The 23,528-nt window shown below is 34.7% G+C and overlaps 1 protein-coding gene across 1 annotated transcript in view; it reads right to left on the bottom strand.

The window, feature by feature from the left end:
• The window catches only part of FER (FER tyrosine kinase), a 401,294-nt gene that overhangs the window by 363,034 nt on the left and 14,732 nt on the right, over positions 1-23,528 (bottom strand). Inside the window, exon 2 of the mRNA XM_029942680.1 lies at positions 14,803-15,069. Within this exon, the coding sequence (XP_029798540.1) occupies positions 14,803-15,009 (207 nt within the window). The 5' untranslated portion in view covers positions 15,010-15,069. The remainder of the gene's footprint in view (positions 1-14,802; positions 15,070-23,528) is intronic.

The raw sequence follows: 23,528 nt of genomic DNA, 5'->3' as shown, positions 1-23,528 counted from the left end.
TGTATAGGCTTATGCATCAAAAAAAAACAGAATAAGAATAAAGATGACTATATGTAAAATGTGAAAAAGCTAAAAAAACAATATTTTTTTGTCTTCAAACCTAAATTGCCTTGGAAAATTTAAATATCAGATCTAATAAAAAACAAAATGATTTGTGTACTGTCAAATTCCATCCACAAGCTGTTCAAAATATATGCACACTGTGACCTAACACTACAATAGCACTCCCAAATATAGAGCCTCCTAAAATATGAAACACCAGCCACACTGTATCACTCCAAATTTAGTACAGATGCTTCCATGAAATTAAATCATAGCTCTCATGCATAACGGAATCAATCATCACACTAGAAGCCAAAATTATATCTAAAGTAAAATAATATAGGAGTGCCTGGGTGGCTCAGTCAGTCAAACCTCTGACTTTTGATTTTGGCTCAGAGCTTGATCTCAGAATTTGTGAGTTTGAGCCCCGCAGAGGGCTCTGTGCTGACAGTGTGAAGCCTGATTGAGATCCTCTCTATCTCTCTCTCTCTTTATCTCTCTCTGCCCCTCCCCCACTCATACCCTTCCCAACCAGTGCTTTCATATGCTCTTTTGCTCTCTATCAAAATAAATAAATAACCTTAAAAAAAAAGAAAGAAATGTTGGTATTTTGTCCCCAAAAATAATATTTTAAAATATAAAGTAAAATAATACAAGACAAGGTGAGTTATTTTTATTTATCATTACCTGGCAGTATGAAAAAACACAAACAATTACTACTCAAAGATAAGAGAAAATATTAGCAGTTCTTCCATAAGGAAAGTAAATACTAGTAGAACTTACTTTGGGGAAATAAAGTCTAAGTTAATTTTTTAAATTAATGACAGAATATTTCCACTTTATTCCATTAAGGCATATACAGTAGCAAACAGGTATGAAATATGAAGTACAGATCCTGCCAGAACTGCTTATATTTCTATGTATTAGTAATTTAGAATTAACAAATTAATCAAGAGTATTAGCAGGTATTCAGAAATCAGCCAAAAGAAATCAGTAATCATTGACCATGATTCCTTTGTACTAGGAAGAATGCTAGAATGAGGAGAGAAAATAGCACCTAAAGTAAGGGACTTCTTCCAGCCTTGACAGAGTAACTGGAATCAAACCCATCTTCCCAGTGAAACTAGAAAACTGAGCATAATATATGAAACTGTTTTTAGATATAGGATAATAGGGAGCACAGGATTGGAACCCCAAAGAAAAGTGAAAAACCTGAAATTGCCCCACTTTTCTGCCTGGAGGAAATTTCCTAAGGGAAGTGCAAGGAGAAAATCTGAGTGTAAGTCCAGAATAAGTATAAACTTAAAAGTCATAGTAAAAAGTTTGACTTAGTAATACTAATTACAGTGTCCAATTAGAGAAACTTCGGCAGAGGAGTGACACGGCCATTATAGCAGGCAAATTAAAAGTCAAAGAGAAAACTCTCTGGGCTTCACATTGCTTGGGTTTTTTGTTTTGTTTTGTTTTGTTTTGGTAATAATGCAAAATTTCATCTAATCTGAATTATCTTTAATTCTAAATAAATAGTCTGATTTTATAAATACTAATTACACCTAACCAGAAGAAATATCAAATGCCTTTAGAAAAATATTTTAAAATAAAATCAGCCAAGAGGGAATAACAGGGACCAAATTTACTCTTTTACCTAAAAAAAAACAAACAAACAAAAAAAAAAAACGACAAAATATAAGAAATAACCGTTTTCAAGATACTGGAAAGCAGACAATGAAAGATACGATGTGATGACTGAGAGAAAACAAACAAATAAGGTGAACCCTACAATTGCCCTGACTTACTTACTTGGGAGGACAAACCAAAGGGAATGTGAACAGAATCCCAGAATTGAGGAGGCAGAGCTGAGAGTGACAAGGCAGACTAGAGTTCAAGGCATAGACTCCTGGAGAGGATAGAGGCACACAGAGAAGCCAGGAGATCTGCAGTGACCCCACTCTGGTACACAAAAACTGATCAGTGCATGCCCATGAGGAAACTACACGAACTGGGGGAAAACTAGCTGAAAAGATTACAGGAACAGTACCTGCTCCTCACATATCACCAGGAACAGTGCATTCTCCCCAGCCACCCCCAAAAATTCATAATTCATAGGTATTGGGTAGAACTCTGGTAGTGAGGAGTCACTAGCCCCAGAGTTAACACTGCTCTGACCCTGGCTTAGAAAATTAAAATCAAGGTCCAAAAGGATCAAGCTCTTTCCAGGTAACTTAACTGTGCTCCCTAACAAAAAATCAACAAAACAAAGCCATATAAACTATCAAAAATGAAACTGAAAGAAAAAAGAATGTACAAATAAATGAACAGAGTATCACTGGGCTACAGAACACCTACAGACATCTAATATATGGGTAATTAGGAACTTCCAAGGAGACAGATGAGAGATACGAAAAGTGTCTGAAGAAATAATAGCTGAAAATATTGAAAACTCAACTCAATGAAAACCAAAAACTCTACAGACTGAAAAAACCTCAATGCATCCAAACAAGAAGCATGTAAGAAAACACACTGTCAGTGCCACACCTGAGGCAATGGGCCTCAAAGCATTTCAAACATTTTATAACGATAATATAATAATCTTCATAAAATAAGCTAATTATATATACAGAGCCCAGTCAATTTTATAATTCATTTGATGAGTTCCTGGATATCTGGTTTTTTTTCTTATAGCATCTAAAATTTCTTCCCCTGTAAAGGGAACAGGAAAACACTAGTCTCCTTCCCTGCATAGTTTCTATCACAGTATCTAGACCAGCAGGTATATTCTCATCTGGTGGGAGATTTTAAAGAACCAAAAACTGAAGTTATTTGGTGAGTCAGGAAAGGATGGATTATATGCAGTAAATATGTCCTTCAAGGTCAGGGGATTTTTGGCTCCTCTATTTAAGTAAAGACTTTCTAACAATGGAAGGGTCAAAACTTTCAAACCCTTGCTAGTTCAAGTACTATAAATTCTAAGACTATCAAATACTAACCGCAATAACCAAAACAAATCCCAAATAAAAATACTAGGTAAGCCAAAAATAATTAAATAATTAAATATTTTTAAGATAAAATAAAGTCAAAATAATCAATATAAATAAAGTCAATAGTTGGGTTCCAAAGACTGGTATCATATATGCTGAGCTACATCAGCTCACTCATTGCCCAATCTCAGAAGATACCATTTCCAGAAACCACATGACTACCAAAATATTGCTATTGCTGTTGCTACTAAAAAGAGTAAGTCTAGATATCTAAACACAGATCAGGCCAGGAAGGAAACTACATTACCTTTTCTTCCTCACTACTTTTTCTACCAGCTTCTTGGACTCAGTTCCCTTCATCTGCTTTTGTTCTCGGGCTTAAAAGCCACTTAAGCCCAATTCTTGTTCTTCCAGAACAAGATCCAGAAAGATAACAGGCCATTGTCACCTTTGCCCTTCAGAAGCAAATCACAGAATCTCAGCAGATTCTCCTACCAAAAGTTACTTGCTGAGTTAAGGACCTCTGCAGTCTCCTCCAGCCCTTGCATCCTATGATTTTTCTCTACTCAGCTACTTCCCTCTATACGATTGTCCTCATAAACTCCTTGAGTTTTATAGCTCATGTCCATAGAAGATTACTTTGTTGATCCAGTTCTAGTGGTTTTTTGGTTAATACAGGGATGACCTATTTGGACGTTTTAAAGTAAACGATAAATTACAGGAAGGCTTCTGGAAACGCTTGCCTACTCCCCTCTAGCTTCAGGGTGAATTCCGGTTCTCCAAGCCCTTGCATCCCATTCCAGTTCTCTATCTATGCCTAAAGCAGTTGTTCTGTTATCCCCTATTTCCTGGATCCCCAGAATCTCCTTGATTGACTCTTTTAGCTTGACATTTCTTTAAAATGACTTCCTCTTCCTCCCCAAATCCAACTAACGCCTCTAGCTACTACTCAATCTAATCTTTTTAAAAATCCCCCATATAAACTTCTGGGGGAAAAAGTTAAAATTCTGTATTTGCTCCCAGAAGTTATGAACCAGACTGTATACTTAGGACCCTCCCTCTCTCTGACATTCTTTCAAATAAATGCTGTTTTCTTCTCTCACAATCTGTATAACACAGAACCAAGAGAAGGGGTTATGGTCCCCCGTGCTTCTCTCAACTTCACCCCTATTAAAGCTATCCTTGCTTGTCTAGACAACCCTTTGCTCCTCCTCTTTGACACTATCTACTTCCTCTACACTATAGGCTTTATCTTATATACTCCTTATATCAACACTCTGAGGCAAATATCTTCATCTTATAAATGGTGTCAGAGAGATTAAACAATTTTTCAAGGTCATACAGCTAATAAATCTACTTCTTAATGTGCTAAATCCAAAATGACCTAAGATGTTGGAGAACACACAATTATGAGAACCTAAAGACACTTGCATCTAAAGACTATATTGATCTTCTCCTACATCTCCAAAATACATGCATCTAAAGAATAACTAAGTAAGCTAAACTAATGAGAATACTTTATAAACTGGTTACATATTACACAGTTATTGTTAATTAATCTTTATTAGGTACTTATCATTAGAGGCCAACAGCCACAGGGAAAATCCATCTACCCCTTTAGGCCACCTACTTTGCAGCATGAGTAACCTAAAGTGAAAAAATAAGTCCTTCTAGGCCAAAATTAGTGAGTCATTCTTGATATGCAAGTAAAAATAAAAAAGGCCTTGCACTACATTTGGCTTTCTAACTAAAATAATGACCTACACTTAAAATCTCCTTCAGCATAACAATTAGGAAATAAATCATCATTTTCTGTGTAACCAAGAGCAGCACCACACTGGATAACTAGAAATAGCACTACTTTAAGATAAAACATGCATATAATACACATTTCCCTATCCCAGGGAAACAAAATTACCCATTTGAGACTTTTAGTTTTAGAACATTTTTCAGAATCCTAATGTATACTGAATATTAATATTATAAAATATTGGTTTTTTACCTGAGACATATTTTTCAAAAGATTTTCTATATTCCTAAATTTGACTTTTATATTGTCATTTTGTGTCCAAAAATAATTCCTAGAAATAAGTGCATCTCTTATTTCACAATGAAAAAGAGGAATAATGATTCCATTTATAGAAATTTTATTCTCTCCTATATCCCTCTAATAAAAGGGGGGGATCATATGCTACATTGCATACACTACATCACATCACATTTCCAAAATAATTGGCATAAGTCCTAAAATGCCTATTTGACTCTTAGGAAACCAACAGAAGTAAATACTATCAGCTATATTAGGATGATATACAATATTTTTTTTTAAAAGTAAACACTCAATTTTTTAGTTTTGAATTTTCCCTACATATAGGAAAAAATTATACCTTTTAGGAAAGCAGATCATCCTTTCCACTTTTGAACTACCAGTTGTGTGGTGAGGTAAATCAGTATTACAGAAACAGGAAGTACTTTAAAGTTCTGAGTTCATTGTACCAGAAAGTATATATCGTGGGACACTGAGTCAAAGAACAAACTACTACTGTAGCTATAATTACAGTAAAGTATTGGAAATAATCAACAAAATGACTCAAGGTTGAAAAGTACCTAAATAATAGTTGTTATAAATAGGTTTTCCCTACTGATCATATCTTCCAACTCGCTTTCTTTCCAGCTTGAATATTTTTAAGACACAATAATAAAATTCCCTGAAGAATGCATAGTTTCTGTGCCACAAAATAATCCAAAATAAATAGTTCTCTGAAACAACAATTTTTATTCAGACTTTGTCTATTACATAAGAATGTTTTTGGAATTTCTGAGTCCTTGTGAGATAAAGAAATCCAGAAGGCAAGTCATTAAATTTCCCTAAAATGAGAATTTTTCAAAGACTGAATTCCAAGTGCAAAGCACTTCCCATTCATAAGATCCTGTCTTTACATTTTCTTCAAAGCTTTCTGGTTTGCCCAGGCCAGTGGTTCACAATTCTGCCTGCAACAAGAATCACCTGGCAGCCTTTTAACTACCAAATCTGGAATCCCGGGACCAGAGATGCTGATTTAACAAGGTTTTGGATGGGGTCCAAGCATCAGTACCTCAGAGCTCCTAAGTAATTCTAATATGCCGGCTCTGCTCTAGCAAAACATTTGTGTCCCCAGTCATTACTGGCTTATACAAATCACACATTAAAAACCACAAAGCTTATTTAAAAAAAAAAAAATGGTGTTAGATGCACAACAATCAAAAAATGTATCAGGGACACATCTTTAAAAGATAGGAACCTAATAAAAACTTTGCATGGTTTTACATATATTAAATGGTTACAAAATATATAAGTACTATAATATAAATGGCACTTTACCTTGAAAAGACCAGAGGTTTGCTCATCAAAAGTAGGTGGCAGAAGGACTACAGATTGTTAAGTTTGTGTAAAGTGGAAGAAAGAGTGATCGGAATTCGGACAGAAAGTTGCAATATCACATATGAAAGGGTGTGGCTCAAAACACAAGATATGAAAAGAAAGAGCTCAGCAGCTCTGTTCATCTGCGTAGTTTTAAGCATTCTGGAACTGTTTCTTCCAGATGTGTGCATTAATACAAAATCACATTATGCTCAAAGTGTTCTCTAATATATCAATTGCATTGGAACAAATTCATGTTTTTAAATCAAGCTTTATGGCAGAATGGACTCTACATTCAGACCTAAGAATTATTGTCTTAAAATATATATAGTTGAAAATCTATATACCGGTTCCAGTTACAGTATGTATATTATGTGACTACTAAATAATAAGGCTGGTTCACCAAAATCCTCCTTTCATTACTTTTGATTCCCATGTAGCATATTTAATATAGCCAATATTTCATTCTACTTCGTGTTTGAAAGATAAATCAGTATGTCCCTTCAAAACAGGTTGTGTTGAGAATTATCTGTATCACTACACTATTTTAGCAAAGAGTTGACTATATTCTGATAGGTGTAATTGTATATTTACTTATTTTTGTTCAGATGTATTGCTATATTAGTAACATATAATATATGCAAGTTTAAGGTGTACAACATAATGATTTGATACATATATATATATTGCAGAGTGACATGGTCAGTTAACAGCTCCATATCCCCTCATTAAGATCTACTCTCTTAACAACTTTCAAGTATATAACATGGTACTATTAAATATAGTCACATGCTGTACATGACATCCCCAGAAATTATTCATCTCTTGGCTGGAAATTTGTACCCTTTGGTCAACATCTCCTCACTTCTCTCCCACCCTCATTACCTCCCAGTTATTAGTAATCACCATTCTAATCTATCTCTATGAGTTGGCCATTTTAATTCTTTTATTTCTTTTTTTTATGTTTTTATTTATTTTTGAGAGAGACAGCGTGAGCAGGGGAGGGCCAGAGAGAGAGGGAGACACAGAATTTGAAGACAGGCTCCAGGCTCTGAGCAAGTTGTCGGCACAGAGCCTGACGCAGGGCTCGAACCCACAGCCATGAAATCATGACCTGAGCCAAAGTCAGACGCTTAACTGACTGAGCCACACAGGTGCCCCAAGTTGGCCATTTTTAGATTCCACACATAAGTAAAAAAATATAGTATTTGTCTTTCTCTGTCTGACTTATTTCATTTAGCATAATGTCCTCGAGGTCCACTCATGTTGTTACAAAAGGGAGGATTTCTTTCTTTTTTGTGATCAAATAATATTCCATTGTGTATACATATCACATTTTCTTTATCTATTCGTTCATTGATAGATGCTTAAGTTTTTTCCAAATCTTGGCTATTGTAAATAATGCTGCAATGAACACAAGGGTGCAGATATCTCTTCAAAATAATGATTTCATTTCTTTCAGATATATATCCAGAAGTGGGATTGCTGAATCATATGGTAGTTCTATTCTTAATTTCTTGAGGAACCTCCTCACTGGCTTTTAAAGTAGCTATACCAATGGACATTCACAGCAACAGTATATAAGAACTCTCTTTTCCCTACAACTTTGCTAACACTTGTTATCTCTTGTCTCTTTGATAAAAGCCATTCTAATAGGTATAAAGTAATAATATCTCATTGTGCTTTTGATTTGCATTTCCTTAATAATTAGTGATGTTGAGCATCTTTTCACATGTCTGTTGGTCATTTGTTGTCTTCTTTGGAAAACTATATTCAGATCTTCCGCCCATTTTTTACTGGATTGTTTTTTTGCTATTGAGTTGCATGAGTTATTTATGTTTTGAATACTACTTCTTATCAGATAGGTGGTTTGCAAATATTTTCTCCCATTCCTAGGTTACCTATTAATTTTGCTGAATGTTTCTTTCTATGCAGAATTTTTTTATTTTTACTTTTGTTGCGTACTTATTTTTGGTTTTGGTGCTTGCATTTTTTGGTGCAATATCCAAAACACTATTGTCAAGACCAATGTCAAAAAGCTTTTTGTCTATGTTTTCTTCTAGTAGTTTTACAGTTGAGGGGCTTACATTTAAGTTTTTAAGCCACTTTGACTTAACTTTTGTGAGTGGTATAGAAGAAAGGTCCAATTTCATTCTTTTGCAACACCATTTTTTCTAGATTTCCCAACACCATTTTTTTTTAATTTCTATAAGTTTGTTTATTTATTTTGAGAGAGAGGGAGAGAAAGTGAGAGAGGCAGAGCGAGAATCCCAAGCAGGCTCCACACTGGCAGTGCACAGAGTCCAACGTGGGGCTCAAACTCACAAACCATGAGATCATGACCTGAGCCAGTGTTGGACACTTAACCAACAGAGCCACCAGGTGCCCTGCAACCATTTACTGAAAAGACTATTCTTGGCTCTCTTGTCAAATGTGAACTGATGACATATGCATGGTTTATTTCTGGGCTCTCAATTCTGTTTTATTGTCTACACACCTGTTTTTATGCCACACCATACTGTTTTGATTGTTGTACCTTCACAGTAAAGTTTGCAATCAAGAATTTGATGTATCCATCCTGGTTCTTCTTCCTCAAGATAACTGTGGCTATTTGGAGTCTTTGTGGTTCCATCCAAATTTAGGATTGTTTGTTCTACTTCTGTGAAAACTCCCATTGGAATTTTGATAGGGATTGCATTGACTTTATAGACGGCTTTGGGGAATAAGGACATTTTAACAATATTAACACCTCCAACCCATAAGCACAGAACATTTTTCCATTTATTTGTGTCTTCTTTTCAATTTCTTTCATCCGTGTCTTACAAGTTTTCAGTGTACAGATATTTCACTTCCTTGGTTAAATTATTCCTAAGTATTTTTTTTATATTATTGTAAATTGAGTTATTGTCTTTATTTCTTTTTCTAATAGTTCATTAATAGTGTACAGAGAGGCACCTGGGAGGCTCAGTCGGTTGAACATCTGGCTTTGGCTCAGGTCATGATCTCACGGTTCGTTAGTTCAAGCCCCATATCAGGCTCTGTGCAGACAGCTAGCTCAGAGCCTGAGTCTGCTTTGGATTCTGTATCTCCCTCTCTCTCTGACCCTCCCCTGCTCATGCTATCTCTGTCTCTCAAAAAAATAAATTAAAAAAAAAAAACATTGAAAAAAAATTTTTAAAGTGTATAGAAACACAACTGATTTTTTATATTGCTCCTGTATCCTTTAACTTTACTGAATTTATTAGTTCTAATAGGTTTTTGGTGTAGTCTTTAGGTTTTTCTATGTATTAGACTGTACCATCTACAAACAGAGACCATTTTACTTCCTCCTTTCCCGTTGTAATATCTTTAATTTCTGACAGGTATAATTTTAAATGAATAAGGAAACCAAAGTAAAATTCACCTTAAAGGTCCTCAAAATAATATAACTGTTAAACAAATGAAAAGATGTTTAATTTCACTCATAATTAGAGAAATATAAAATAAAGCTACACTAGATATCATTTCTTACCTACCAGACTAACAGAAATTCAGAAGTCTGATAATATACTCTCTTGCCCAGCTTAAAAAGAAACTGGCACTTTCAGATATTCCTAGTGGATATATGAAATTGTACAAGATCTACAGAAGAAATCCATAATTACAATGGAAATATATGACAAAATGACATGCACATTTACATTTTGACCTGGGAATCTCACTTGCAGAAATTTACCCTGAAGATACTCATATAAAAACACATCTGTAACAAAGTTATTTGTTTCAGTATGGTCTGTGATTACAAAATACTATGAGACATAAAATTTCATACACAGTAAATTGGTTGAATATGCAAATATTCTCTGTAATAGAAGGAAGCAGGATTCCTAGGGGAAAGGCTTTATTCCAGGACTGGAAAAGGGAACATTCGAGATGAGCCTGGGATATCTTAGTATACCAGAAAGTAAAGAAGTGTTCAAAGAATGAGAAGGAAACAGTCCAGGATATTGAAAGCAAACATAATTACCGCAGCTTCTATCTCCCAAAATTTCCCCAAAACAATACAAACAAAAAGGGAAAAATAAAACCGCCCAAAAACATGTCCTCATGATTAAAGACAGAATGTACACACTCCAAAATAACTTAGAGTAAAAATAAGAAACTACCAAAACACAGAGTATGATTTCTTACCCTCATGTTCTACATTAATGGAACTTATGAGACAAAACGACTAAGTGAAATGAGTTACTCTGGATTACATCTTGAATGAGGGTTTAAAAAATGTCAAAAAGGGACATTATTGGGACAATTGACAAAAGTTGAATACGGAATGTATTTTTGATAATAGGGATGGTAACAATGCTAAATTTCCAAAATATGATTACATTGTGGATATGGTCTCAGAATTTAAATAAATATTTAAGAACAAAAGAACACGATGTGTTCAACTAACTCACAAATCATTCCATAAAAAAATACATAATTGTATTGACAGAGAAAGCAAACTATAGAATATATGTGACAAAATGTTTATAATTAATGAATAGAATAGAGGTTACAGAGGTTTCTTTGTTTATTCTTAAAAATCTGCTGTACGTTTTAATTTTTTTAATAAAGACATAAAAATCACTGATATGAGACTTCTGCTTCCAGTCAAGATAGAGAAACAGTCAATGCTTAATCCATCTGCATAAAACAACTAAAAACTGGACAAAATATATGAAACAACAGCATCCAAGCAACTGGACATCACTCAAGGACAGTGAACTCTGAGGGAGACTACAAAATTTGACTATATAAGGAACAAAAAAGGTAACACCACTATAGACTCTCCAGATATTAAAAAATAATAATAATGCAAAATAATAAACAACTAAAACATTTGACTTCTTAGACAAAAGTGACCTAATTCCTTGAAAAGCACAACCTAAGAAAGTTCACTCAAGAAGAAAATGACCCTCTGAATAGACCTCTATTTTGAACATTAAATGTCTATTTAAAAACCTTCTCCCAAAGAAAACTTTAGGCCCTGATAGTTTGATTGGTGAATACTATTAAGCATCTAAGTAAAAAAATAAAACGAATTCTATAAAAAAACCTCTCCAGAAAACTAAAGAGAAAATACTTCCCAACTTGTCCTATGAGGCCAGCATCACTCTGATACCAAAACCACACAACATCATGAGAAAAGAAAACTGCAGACCAATATCCCTTAGAAACACTGAGCAAGAATTTCCAAAGAAAATTTTGTTTTTCCAAACTGAATCCAATAATTAAAATTTAAAAAGGACAATATATAAAAACTAGGTAGAGTCTAATCCAGGAATACATGATTGTTTTAACATTTGAAATATTTGAAAATCAAGGAATACATTTTAATATATTATCAAACTGAAAAGGAAAAGCAATATAAATATTGAAGCAGAAAATGACAAACCACTTGACAAAACCCCACATCAATGTGAAAAAAATTCTCAGTTAAGTAGTAGTAGAAGCTTCCACAACCCTATAAAAAGATATCTACAAAAAACTCACAGTTAACGTCCTATTTAATGGTGAAAGACTAAATGCATGTTCCCTAAGATCAGCAATCAGACATAGATGTCTGTTGTCAATACTTCCATCCAGGTTTGTGCTAGAGCTTCCAGCCAGTGCAAAAATGCAAGAAAAACTAAAAGGCGTCCAAATGGAAAACAAGGAAAATTATCTTTGCAGAAGACATAATCACCTGTGTAGAAAATCCAATGGGATCTACAAAAAAGCTACAAATAAGTAAGTCTTACAAAGTTTAAGTTATCCGATTAGTATGCATAACAATGAATAGTGGGAAACTAAAATTTAGAAAAAGTAATATTCATAAGATCATCAAAAATATGAAATACACATAAATCTGAAGACCTGTACACTGAAAATTGTAAGACAACTCAAAAAAATTAAAGACGATATATGCCAGAGGTTTATGGACCGTAAGACCAAGTACGTTAAGATATACATTTTCCCCAAATTTATCTATAGAGTCAGTGCGTTCCAATTAAAATCCAGTAGGCTTTTTTAAAAAAGAAATTGACAAGTTAATTCTAAAATACATATGGAAGTACAAAAAAACTAAAATAGCAAAAAGTATCTTGGAGAAAAAAAAGAAAAATTACACCACTGACTTTGTGATTATTATAAAACAACAATAATCAAAACAGTGTGTTACTGGCTTCAGAATAGACAAAAACACAAATGGAACATAATAAAGTATATAGAAATAGGCTCACAAATTATGGTCAATTGAATTCAACAAAGACGCAAAGGAGAAAGCTTAATCTTTTTAACAAACGCTGCTGGCTATGTGTTTCAACAAATGTCTATGTGTTTGCAAAAAAACAAACTTTGATCATACCTTGCCCCATTGACAAAAATTAACTAAAAATGGATCAAAGACCTAAATATAAAGCAAAACTATAAAACTTTCAGATGCAAACACAGAGAAGCTCAACAAATTTAGGTCAGGCAACAATATTTTTTTAATGCAACACAAAAACACAACAGTCTAATGAAAAAATTGATATGCTTGACTTTTATCAGGTAGAATAAGTGATGGCTTTTCAGTTTTAAGAGGAACGGCTGACATATTCCTTGTTTTTCTTTGAGTTTACAACCATTTTCCACTGTTATTGCTCAACTATTCCTCTTTGAAAAGCCCATTTAAACCATCCCTCCCAATCTTTACCACCTTTCCCTAGGCCCTTTTCCTATTCCACGAACTCTCCTGACTTTCTTAATTATTTTAGCATTTGTCTCTATCTATGCTCCCCCAAAATACTTAACACTTCAGTGTCTACACTGATGAATCCTCCATTGGTCTGACCTCATAAATCTTCAATCTTCTATTAATCCTATTTCTTGTTCCATTCACTACCCTACTTTTCTGAAGAGAATAATTCCAGTTGAATATGGTAAATAGAACATATGGCCATATCTCCACTTCTTTCCAAAACCCCTGACTGACTTTGTGTTTATTATAGTCATTCATAATATATTATAGTATTATATTATAAATAGTATTATATTTATAAATGTAAATACAATATACTTATTTAAAGTATAAATTCACAATAAGAAAGAAAATAGAAAAGAGAACAACCACAGATAAGACACAGCAATAAAATGTAAGAACATGAAGTAAGGTAAATGGTAACTGATTAGCATATCAAGAACAGTTGAACATGAGTGTCCTGTAAAGGGTAGGTCAAGGAGCAAAGGCCACATAGGGAAAAAGGTGGTCAAAAGGTACAAATTTCTAGTTATAAGATCAGTAAGTACTAGGTGTATAATGTAAAACACAGTGGGCATAAATAACACTGCTGTATGATATATAGGGAAGTAACTGAGAGTAGATCCTAAGAATTCTCATCACAAAAGGGATTTTTTTTCTTTTCCTTTTATTGTGGCTATATGAAATGATGGATGTTAACTAAACCTATTGTGGTAATCATTCACGATATATGTGAATCGAAACATCATGTGTATACCTTAAACTAATATAGTGATGTATGTCAATTTTTTCTCAAAAAAAAAAAAAAAAAAAGAAATGGCCAATTTATAGGGTCAGATCTATAACTCCAGTAAAGCTCAGGAACCAGAGAAACCTATATGAAGAAAGAGATGATACTGAAACAGAAGAATTGATTCAAAGTCTTTAAGGACCAGACACAATTCCCATTTCTACTGCTCAGCCTTCACAAACATGCAACTGTTCTTCTCCCAACTCAGAAGAAAACAAGAGGAAAAACTATTAAAATGTGTAATATTTCATCTTTAATACCTTCAAAGAATAATTAATGGTGCAATTCTGGCCCTTAATTTTAAATTTTATATTATATTTTTAAAATCTTAGACATAAAAAAACATACTGCTTATCCAAAGAATCTTTTGGTGTGATTAATTCATCAGCATACTAGTATTTTAGTAATGAATAATAGCAGAGAACAGCTACATGTTAAAATATTCCATGTGATTCACCATATTAATGATTCACAGAAGAATTTAGGGAAAGTGGGTTATAATGAAAGTTTGTATCAAAAGAAAATAGCAGGTCTCAAGAGACCCAAGGAAGAAGGATCATAAAGAAAACAAACAATGGCTGTCAAACCTAACGAAATCATTACAATAATTTAGACATCTGTTCTTTTTATTTAAAAATTCAACAATTTCACACCTACTAACTCAGATTCAGGAAGCAGGGCCCAAAATTCATAATATTTGAAATTTGCCCCCATGAGATTCTGATAATCAGCAAGATTTTAGAACCACTGCCCTAGAATGCTAACTTGGGTGTGTTCATGTAACAATACGATTTGCCCTATGCACAATTATAATGCTATACACAATAAGTAATGAAATTATTCTTCTTACCTTGGATAGATTGCTGACATAATTCATTTGAACAGTACTTTCCTTATCAACTTGATTACAGAGGTTCTGTAAAGTAGATGCATATTCTTTATCACTTTTTATTCTCAGAGCCATAAATTTCTTCACTGTTTCCAGTAATCGTAACTCCCAGTCTTGCAATTTTAACACAGCTTCATGTGAATTCTTCAGGTCACTCCCAAACCCCATTTTTGTAAGGCACTGTCTTATCCTCCACACTGCACTGTGAGCCTTCTAATCAGCACATATCTGTGTATGTAAAAAGAAGAAAAAACACTTCTTAAATAAGAAGAAATTTGTTTTCAAGGCAAAGTTATGGCCCATTCTTCCTAGAGTTAAAAAAAAAAATCACTACAACTGAATGCTTTCACTCAACTATCAGGAACAAGATGAGGAGGTCCACTCACACCACTTTTATTGAACATTGTACTGAAGTATCCAGCCAGTACAATGAGATAAATGAAATGATTTCCATGGAAATTGAAAAGAAAGACATAAAACTATCTTTATTTGAAGAGGATATGAAATTGAATATAGAAAGAAATGCAATTAAACACAAGTTTAAGAATTAATAAATGACCTCAGTAAGATTTCAGGGTATAAGATCAATAGACAAAAATCAATTGCATTTCTACACACTAGCAATGATCAATCTAAAAAATGAAATTACAAAACAATTTCATATACAACAGCATTAGCAAGAATAAAATATCTAGAAGTAAATTTTATAAAATAAATTAAAAATTGTATTCTTAAAACTACAAAATACTGGTGAAAGAAGTTAAGGAAAACATAAATAAATGGAAAGACTCATGTTAATGGGTCCAAAAGAACTAATATTATTAAGAAAGCAATAATCTCCAGTTTGACCTACAGATTTAACTAAGCCATATTAACATATATGCTAGCTTTTTTTTTTTTTACAGAAATTGAAGATAATCTAAAAAAAATTTCTGAAGAAGAAGAACAAAGCTAAAAGAGTCACACTTCCTGATTTCAAAACTTACTGAATAGCTACAACAATCAGGACAATGTGGTCCTGGCATATGGATAGATACAGAGATCAATGGAATAGAATACAGGGTCCAGATGTGAATCATTGCATTTATAGTTACATGTTGTTCTACAAGAGTGTCAAGTCTTTCAACTAAGGTGGTGGGACAACTGGATTTCCACATGCAAAAGAATGAAGCAGAATTCTTTCCTTAGACCACACACAAAAAACTTAACTCTAAAGGAATAATGGTTCTAAATATCAGAGCTAAAACTATAAAACTCTCAAAAGAAAACACAGGAGTAAATCTCTGTGACCTTGACTCAGGAAATGGTTTCTTAGACATGAGACATCATAAGCAAAGCAACAAAATTAAAATACATAAACTGTATATAATCAAATTTATAACTTCTGTACTTCAAAGTCATCATTAAGAAAGTGAAAAGACCATAGAATGGGAGAAAATATTTGCAAATACTTATCTGATATGGGACTTCTATCTGGTATATATAAAGAATTATTAAAACTCAATAATAAAAATACAAATAAATTAAAAATGGGCAAAGGATCTGCATAGACACTTTTCCAAACAAATGTCCAATAAGCAGATGAAAAGATGCCCACTATCATTAGCCATTTGGAAAATACCAATCAAAACCACAATGAGATACTCCATTACACCATCAGGATGTCTTTAACCAAAAGATAGATAATACCAAGTCTTGGAGACTGTGAAGAAATTCGAACCCTCATACACTGCTGGTGGAAATGTAACATGGGCAGTTCCTCAAAGTTAATCATATAGCTATCATATGATCCAGAAATTCCACTTTTAGGTAAATACTCAGGAGGAAAGAAAACATATTCCCACACAAAAACTTGCACATGAATGATGGAGCAGAATTATTCATAATAGTTACAAAATGGAAACAATCCAAATGTCCATCAACTGATGAACACATAAATAAAACCTTGTAAACAATATACTAAGTAAAAGAAACCCAGACACAAAAGACTGACATACTGCATGGTCTCTTTATATGAAAAGTCCAAAATCCAGACAGAGAATAGATTAATAGTTGACTGGGCTAGCAAATATGGGAAGAAATGAGGAGCAACTACTGATGGGTACTGGCTTACATTCTGGGGCAATGAAAATGTTCTAAAACTGATTGTGGTGATGGTTGCACAACTCTGTGAACAGAATAAAAACCATGGAACTATACCCTTTAAGTGGCTGAGTCTTCAGCATATGAGTTATATTTCAATAAAGTTGCTTAAAAATCACCAGAGCATAACTGGCGATCATCTAAAGGTCAGTTCTCAGAAACTTCCTCCAAATATCCTCCTTGTTTGCTATGAATCCCCAAAACTATAATAGCATTTATTTTGCTCTCCAGATTCCTAACTTCAGGCAATGAATCATCTAGGACCAGTTAGAAGAAATCTAGGACCAGTTAGAAGAAATGAAAAAACACACCTCTTATTTTTAGTTCTGGCTTATCCATACCAGAAGTCACTTTCTTGTTAATTCAGCTGAGATCCTCTAAGCTAGACAGAAAAATGAGAATAGATTTATGTGTCTAACCTCAGCGATAACATCTAAAGAGATGATAAAAATGTAGGTTTTCCAGATAGAGAACAAATTACAATTTTTCTCCAAGTGAAAACTGTCCAGTTTTATGATCAATCAAATAAGCAGAGGAGAGAAAAAAAAGGTTGTGAAAACTGTGCTTCATCAAAGTTCTCAAAGTAGTGACCAGGACACAAAATGGACCTTAACATAATTAAGTCAATACAAAGTAATTGACTTATTCACTTTAATATGGAGTAGCATAATTCCAATTTTTTCACTTTGGATATAGTAACTTTAAATTTTTTACTTTGAGGGGCGCCTGGATGGCTCAGTCAGTTGAGCATCGTCTCAGGTCATGATCTTGCAGTTTGGTGGGTTCGAGCTCCGTGTCAGGCTCTGTGCTGGTAGCGTGGAACATGCCTGGGATTCTCTCTCCCTCTCTCTGCCCCTCCCCCACTTGCACTGTCTCTTTCTCTCTCAAATAAATAAAATGAAAAACAAATAAATAAATAAAATAAAATGTTTACTTTGATGTACTATATCTTTACAGGATACAAAAATTTACAATGAACATTTTTCTGTTATTTTACCTACAGCTCATCTAAGTCTCAGTGGAAGACACATTCTACCTCATCTCATGTTTGTTTGTTTGTTTTAAATAATCTCTATGGCCAGCACGGAATCTCACAATCCTCATATCCAGAGTTGCATCCTCTACTGACCGGGCTAGCCAGGAGCCTTTTGTTTTTAAGTTTTTATTTAAAATCTAGTTAGTTAACATATAGTATAATATTGGTTTCAGGAGTAGAATTTAGTGATTCATTACTATATATGTATGTATGACATGTATGTACTCTTTTATGATTTATCAATTATATATAATACCCAGTGCTCATCACAAGCAACCATCACTCACTTAGCCCATCCCCTACCCACCTTCTCTCCGGCAACCCACAGTTTATTCTCGATAGTTGTCTCTTATGATTTGCCTCCTCTTCTTTTTTTCCCTTTCCCCTATGTTCAGCTTGTTTTGTTTCTTAAATCCTACATGAATGAAATCATACAGATATCTGTCTTTCTCTGATGAATTTAGTTCAGTTAGCATAATACACTCTAGGTCCATCTACATTGTTATTAATGGCAATATTTCATTCTTTTGATGGCTAAGTAATATTCCATTATATATATGCCACATCTTCTTTATCCATTCATCAGTTGACGGACATCTGGGCTCCTTCCCTAATTTGCCTATTGTTGACAATACCGCTATAAACATTGGGGTGCACGTGCCTCCTTGAATCAGTATTTTTGTACCCTTTGGGTAAATATCTAGTAGAGCAGTGGCTAGGTCATAGGGTAGTTCTATTTTAAACTTTCTGAGGAACTTCCATACTGTTTTCCAGAGTTACTGAACCAGTTTAGATTCCCACCAACAGCGTAAGAGGGTTCACCTTCTCGTTATCCTCACTAATATCTGCTGTTGACTGTGTTTTTACTTTTAGTCACTCTGACAGGTGTGAGGTAGGATCTCATGGTGGTTTTGATTTGTATTTCCCAGACGAGATGCCAAGCATCTTTTCATGTGTCTGTTAGCCATATGTATGTCTTCTTTGGAACAATGTCTATTCATATCTTCTGTACATTTATTAATTGGATTATTTCGTTTTTGGGTGCTGAGTTTGATAAGTTCTTTATAGATCTTTAGGTTTTCAATGGAAGAATAAGGAATCATTTTTGAGACCAAAAAAACATTTCCCTTTCCTTTTAACTATATCTAGGATTGCAGTTCATTTTATCCCATAACATGGGGTAAATATCACTTCTACTTCTAAATTCATCCAGCTCTGATCTAAACTTTGATAATTTTTTTCTTTCATTATCAGAAACATCAAAAGATTATAAAGAGCTCAAAAGAACAAAAAGGGAAATAGAAGCTAGCAACTATCTGAGAAAGACTCCAGATCAGCCTAAGGGCTTATTTATATACACCAGTATTCTAGGTCCAGGAATATAAAATAATTTTATTTATGGGAGACCCTGGGTGGCTCAGTTGGTTAAGCATCCGACTTTGGCTCAGGTCATGATCTCACGGTTCATGCGTTGAAGCCCCGTGTCAGGCTCTGTGCTGACAGCTCAGAGCCTGGAGCCTGCTTCTGATTCTGTGTGTCCTTCTCTCTCTGTCCCTCCCCTACTCATGATCTGTTTCTCTGTCTCTCAAAAGTAAATAAGTGTAAAAAAATAAATTTAAAAAAAGTGTTAATTTTATTGGTGGTACCTCTCAAGGAATGACAAATGATAAAAATTTTAGAAACAATTCCATAACAAATTAAGACTACATCTAACAGTAAAGTTGGTAAAGATTACAAATACTTTAGGAATTAAGGGAATGAAATCCTACAATTTTCCCATAGATGTCAAATGACATAAACTATTCATTTCAGTAATGTTTCAGATAACAACAAAAGAAACAAGAAATACCCATCAAAAGAAGTGACTAGGTGAATTATAACCAAGGCTGCTGCATCTGATAATAACAATTCTAGTGAGTGCCATTCAAATCATAGTCTATGTGAATTATTCAGTGTCCAATAGTGCAATATCATTCAGTCCTAACAAAAAATGAGAAAAGCTTTTGTGTAACTATCGGGAGCTATCATTAAAAGCTGCTAAATGAAAAAAAGTGAGATAAAGAACTTGATATGTATACATTCTATAAAAAGGAGTAAGAATGATAGAAATTAATTTTTCTCTTAAGTGCAAAAATATTTCTAGAAGGACATAGTGGCTGTGGCTCTGGAGGGGAAGGACTTTTCATTATATATGCTTTCATACATTTGAATTTTGTGCTAAGTAAACATATTGATATTACCTATTCAAAAAATTAATTAGTTAATTTAAGAATTTTCTAAGAGAAATCTAAAGAGTAATGAAAGCTGGAGCAAGCCCAGAAAAGTTTCCTGGAAATAGCAAGAGTTGAGATAGGGCTGGAAAATAACCATAATCTAGAGTATAAAAAGTCAAAGGGGAAATGTATTTCAAGCAAGTAGGAGCAATAAGGGGCATAAAAAATGAATATGAGATAAAGAAAAAAATGCCTCCCAAACCAAGCTATATATAGCAAGCAAAGGGAGATGCAGTGTCAATTTATCTGCTACTCTACTGTTCAGGAAACTAATACAGATCAAACTCCTTGAATTAATTGGTTTCTCAGAGCAAAATTACATAGTCACAAATGTGATTTTTTTAAGGTACTAATTTGTTGGTGCTACTTACATAGAAGTAGGTTCCATCTGTGAAATTTCATCAGACTGAGCACCTGTGAATCGTGTACTTTTCTATCTGTATGTGACGGCAATAAAAAGAGAGAAGAAGACATAGCGATAGATTTAACCTGAAAGCTAGTATAAAATTAGCTTGAAGAGAGGAAAAAAATATAAAATGAGACATAAGACAAATTAATAAGTCACAGCAATATATAACTTGAAGAGCAAAAATCTATAATTGACAATATCAGTGAGAAATAAAAAGATCCTTGATGTGGTACATAAATTTAGGGGACAAAGGAGACAGATGATCCAATGACGACATCAACATTTTAATAAGATCTGATGAAATACCAATAGAATAGGAAGAATGAGAATATGGAAGTACTTAAAGAAAATACCTCATCTCAGCAGGAAATAAATGCTTAGGTAAAATATTAAGGCTAAAGATTCAAATTTGAGAGTCAATTGCTTAAAGGTGATAGATGAAATGGACTGAACATCAACAGAAAAGCAGGGTCAAGGACAAAGGAGGAAGAGAAGCCAAAGGACAGAGATTAATAAAGCAAATAAAACATGCTTGGCAGCGTAAAAGATGCCAGAATGAAAAAAGAAGATATTTGCAATACCACAAGGCAGAGGAAGATATGAAAACTGCAAAAAAGTCATTATTAGAGGCTCGGAGCCAAGATGGCGGAGTGGAAGGGAGCTCTGTAAATTCCGTCCACCCTATCTATCGAACTGAGAAGGACATTACTCTCATCTGCAAGAGCGGAAGGAGAAAATACGGACTCCAGAAAGAAAAGAACCTCAAGGATCCCGGAGTGAGTGAGTGCGAACTGCGGAGATCTGAAAACGGGCCAGCCCGGGACAGGCAGGAGAGGCAGGAACCCCAGCCCAAAGCGGGGCAAGCACGCGGAGCCCGAGAGACAAAGGGAAGAGACAAAGAGTCTGAACACGCTCATAGTACTGTCTCTGGGGAAGAGGTAAAGAACGCTTGGCAGCACTTGGAGAGAGAAACCCACTCCATAGATAACTGCTGGGTAGCCTGAATTCCAAACCCGGGTGGTGCAAGGGAAGGAACAGCATCCAGCCCTAAGCCATCTCAGCGGGAATCAGCAGCAGCTGCGGCTGTACCAGGGGCGCGCACTTCGAACTTGGTTTTGGGAACAGGACCACGCACCGCATTTCCACGGCGCACCTCGCTCCCTGCACTGGCTGCGCAAATCCCGAATCCCGGGTGCCCACAGGAAAAAATAGGGCCCACACCTATGCGACCCACAACAGAAACAAGCCAAAGTGTGCAAGAAGGCGAGTCCCAAATATTGCAGATTAGGGAAATAAAATACTCACAGGCACAACAAGAGAAACCGAAAGAACCATTAAGAGAATATTTCCTGAAACGACAGGCCCTGGACAGTCAATAAGCCTCCTTTAACAGAGAAATATTAATAGGTGCACAGTGCACAATGAGCTTTCTAAAGGTGACAAAAGACAGAAAACTAGAAAAACTGACAAAACGAAGAAACTCTCCCCTGAAGAACTTCCAGGAGGAAGTCACAGCCAGAGAACTGCTCAAGGCAGATCTAGACAACATATCAGATCAAAAATTTAAAAAGCTGGTCATAAGATTAATCGCTGGGGATGAGAAAAGCATCAAAGAATCAACTGATGAGTTTAAAAAAGGCTATAGGTGAGGTGAATAACAAACTGGAGGCAGCCACCTCAAGGATTGACGAGGTAGAGAGAAGAACAGATGAATTACAAGATATAGTTATAGCAAAAGAGGAAGCTGAAAAAAAGAGAGAGAAATTAATCCAGGAGCAGGAAAGGAGAATTCGAGATCTGAGTGATACAATCAAATGGAACAACATCCGTCTCATAGGAATTCCTGAAGAGGTAGACAGAGAGTAAGGGCCTGAAGGGATACTTGACCAAATTATAACTTGAGAATTTCGCAAATCTGGGGAAAGAAATAGACATTCAAATTCAAGAGGCACAAAGAACCCCCTTAAGACATAATTTGAATCCGCCTTCAACACGACACATCACAGTGAAACTGGCAAAATATAAAGATAAAGAGAGAATTCTGAAAGCACCTAGGGAGAAAAGGGCCCTCACATACAAAGGAAAACCTATCAGAGTGGTTACAGACCTATCGAATGAAACCTGGCAGGCCAGGAAGGGATGGCAGGAAATCTTCAATGTGATGAACAGAAAAAACTTGCACCAAGAATCCTTTATCCAGCAAGCCTGTCATTCAAAATAGAAATAGAAATAAAAGTGTTCCCAAATAAACAAAAACTGAGAGAATTCATGACCACCAAACCAGCCCTACAGGAAATCCTAAGAGGGACTCTATGAGGGAAAGATCGCAAAGAATACAAGGTGCCAGAGACACCACTATAAACATGAATTCTAGGGAGAACACAATGACTCTAAACCCAAATAACATTGAATGTAAATGGACTGAATGCTCCAACCAAACGACACAGGGTAGTAGAATGGAGAAAAAAACAAAACCCATCTATTTGCTGTCTACAGGAGACGCATTTTCGACCGAAAGACACCTTCAGGTTGAAAGTAAAGGGATGGAGAAATATCTATCAGGCAACTGGAAACCAAAAGAAAGCCTGAGTAACCATACTAATATCAGACAAACTGGACTTTAAAGTAAAGGCAGTAACAAGAGATGAGGAAGGACATTATATAATAATTACAGGATCTCTCCATCAGGAAGAGCTAACAATTATAAATATCGATGCGCCTAAATCGGGAGCACCCAAATACATAAAACAATTAATCACAGAAAGAAACAATCTTATTGACAAAAATGTGCTAATTGCAGGGGACTTTAATACTCCACTGACAGCAA

This window comes from Suricata suricatta, chromosome 6, assembly GCF_006229205.1.
Source record: "Suricata suricatta isolate VVHF042 chromosome 6, meerkat_22Aug2017_6uvM2_HiC, whole genome shotgun sequence".
Lineage (NCBI taxonomy): Eukaryota > Metazoa > Chordata > Mammalia > Carnivora > Herpestidae > Suricata > Suricata suricatta.
The sequence above is the reverse complement of the archived record's forward strand: the minus strand, read 5'-3'. Positions and strand labels throughout refer to the sequence as shown.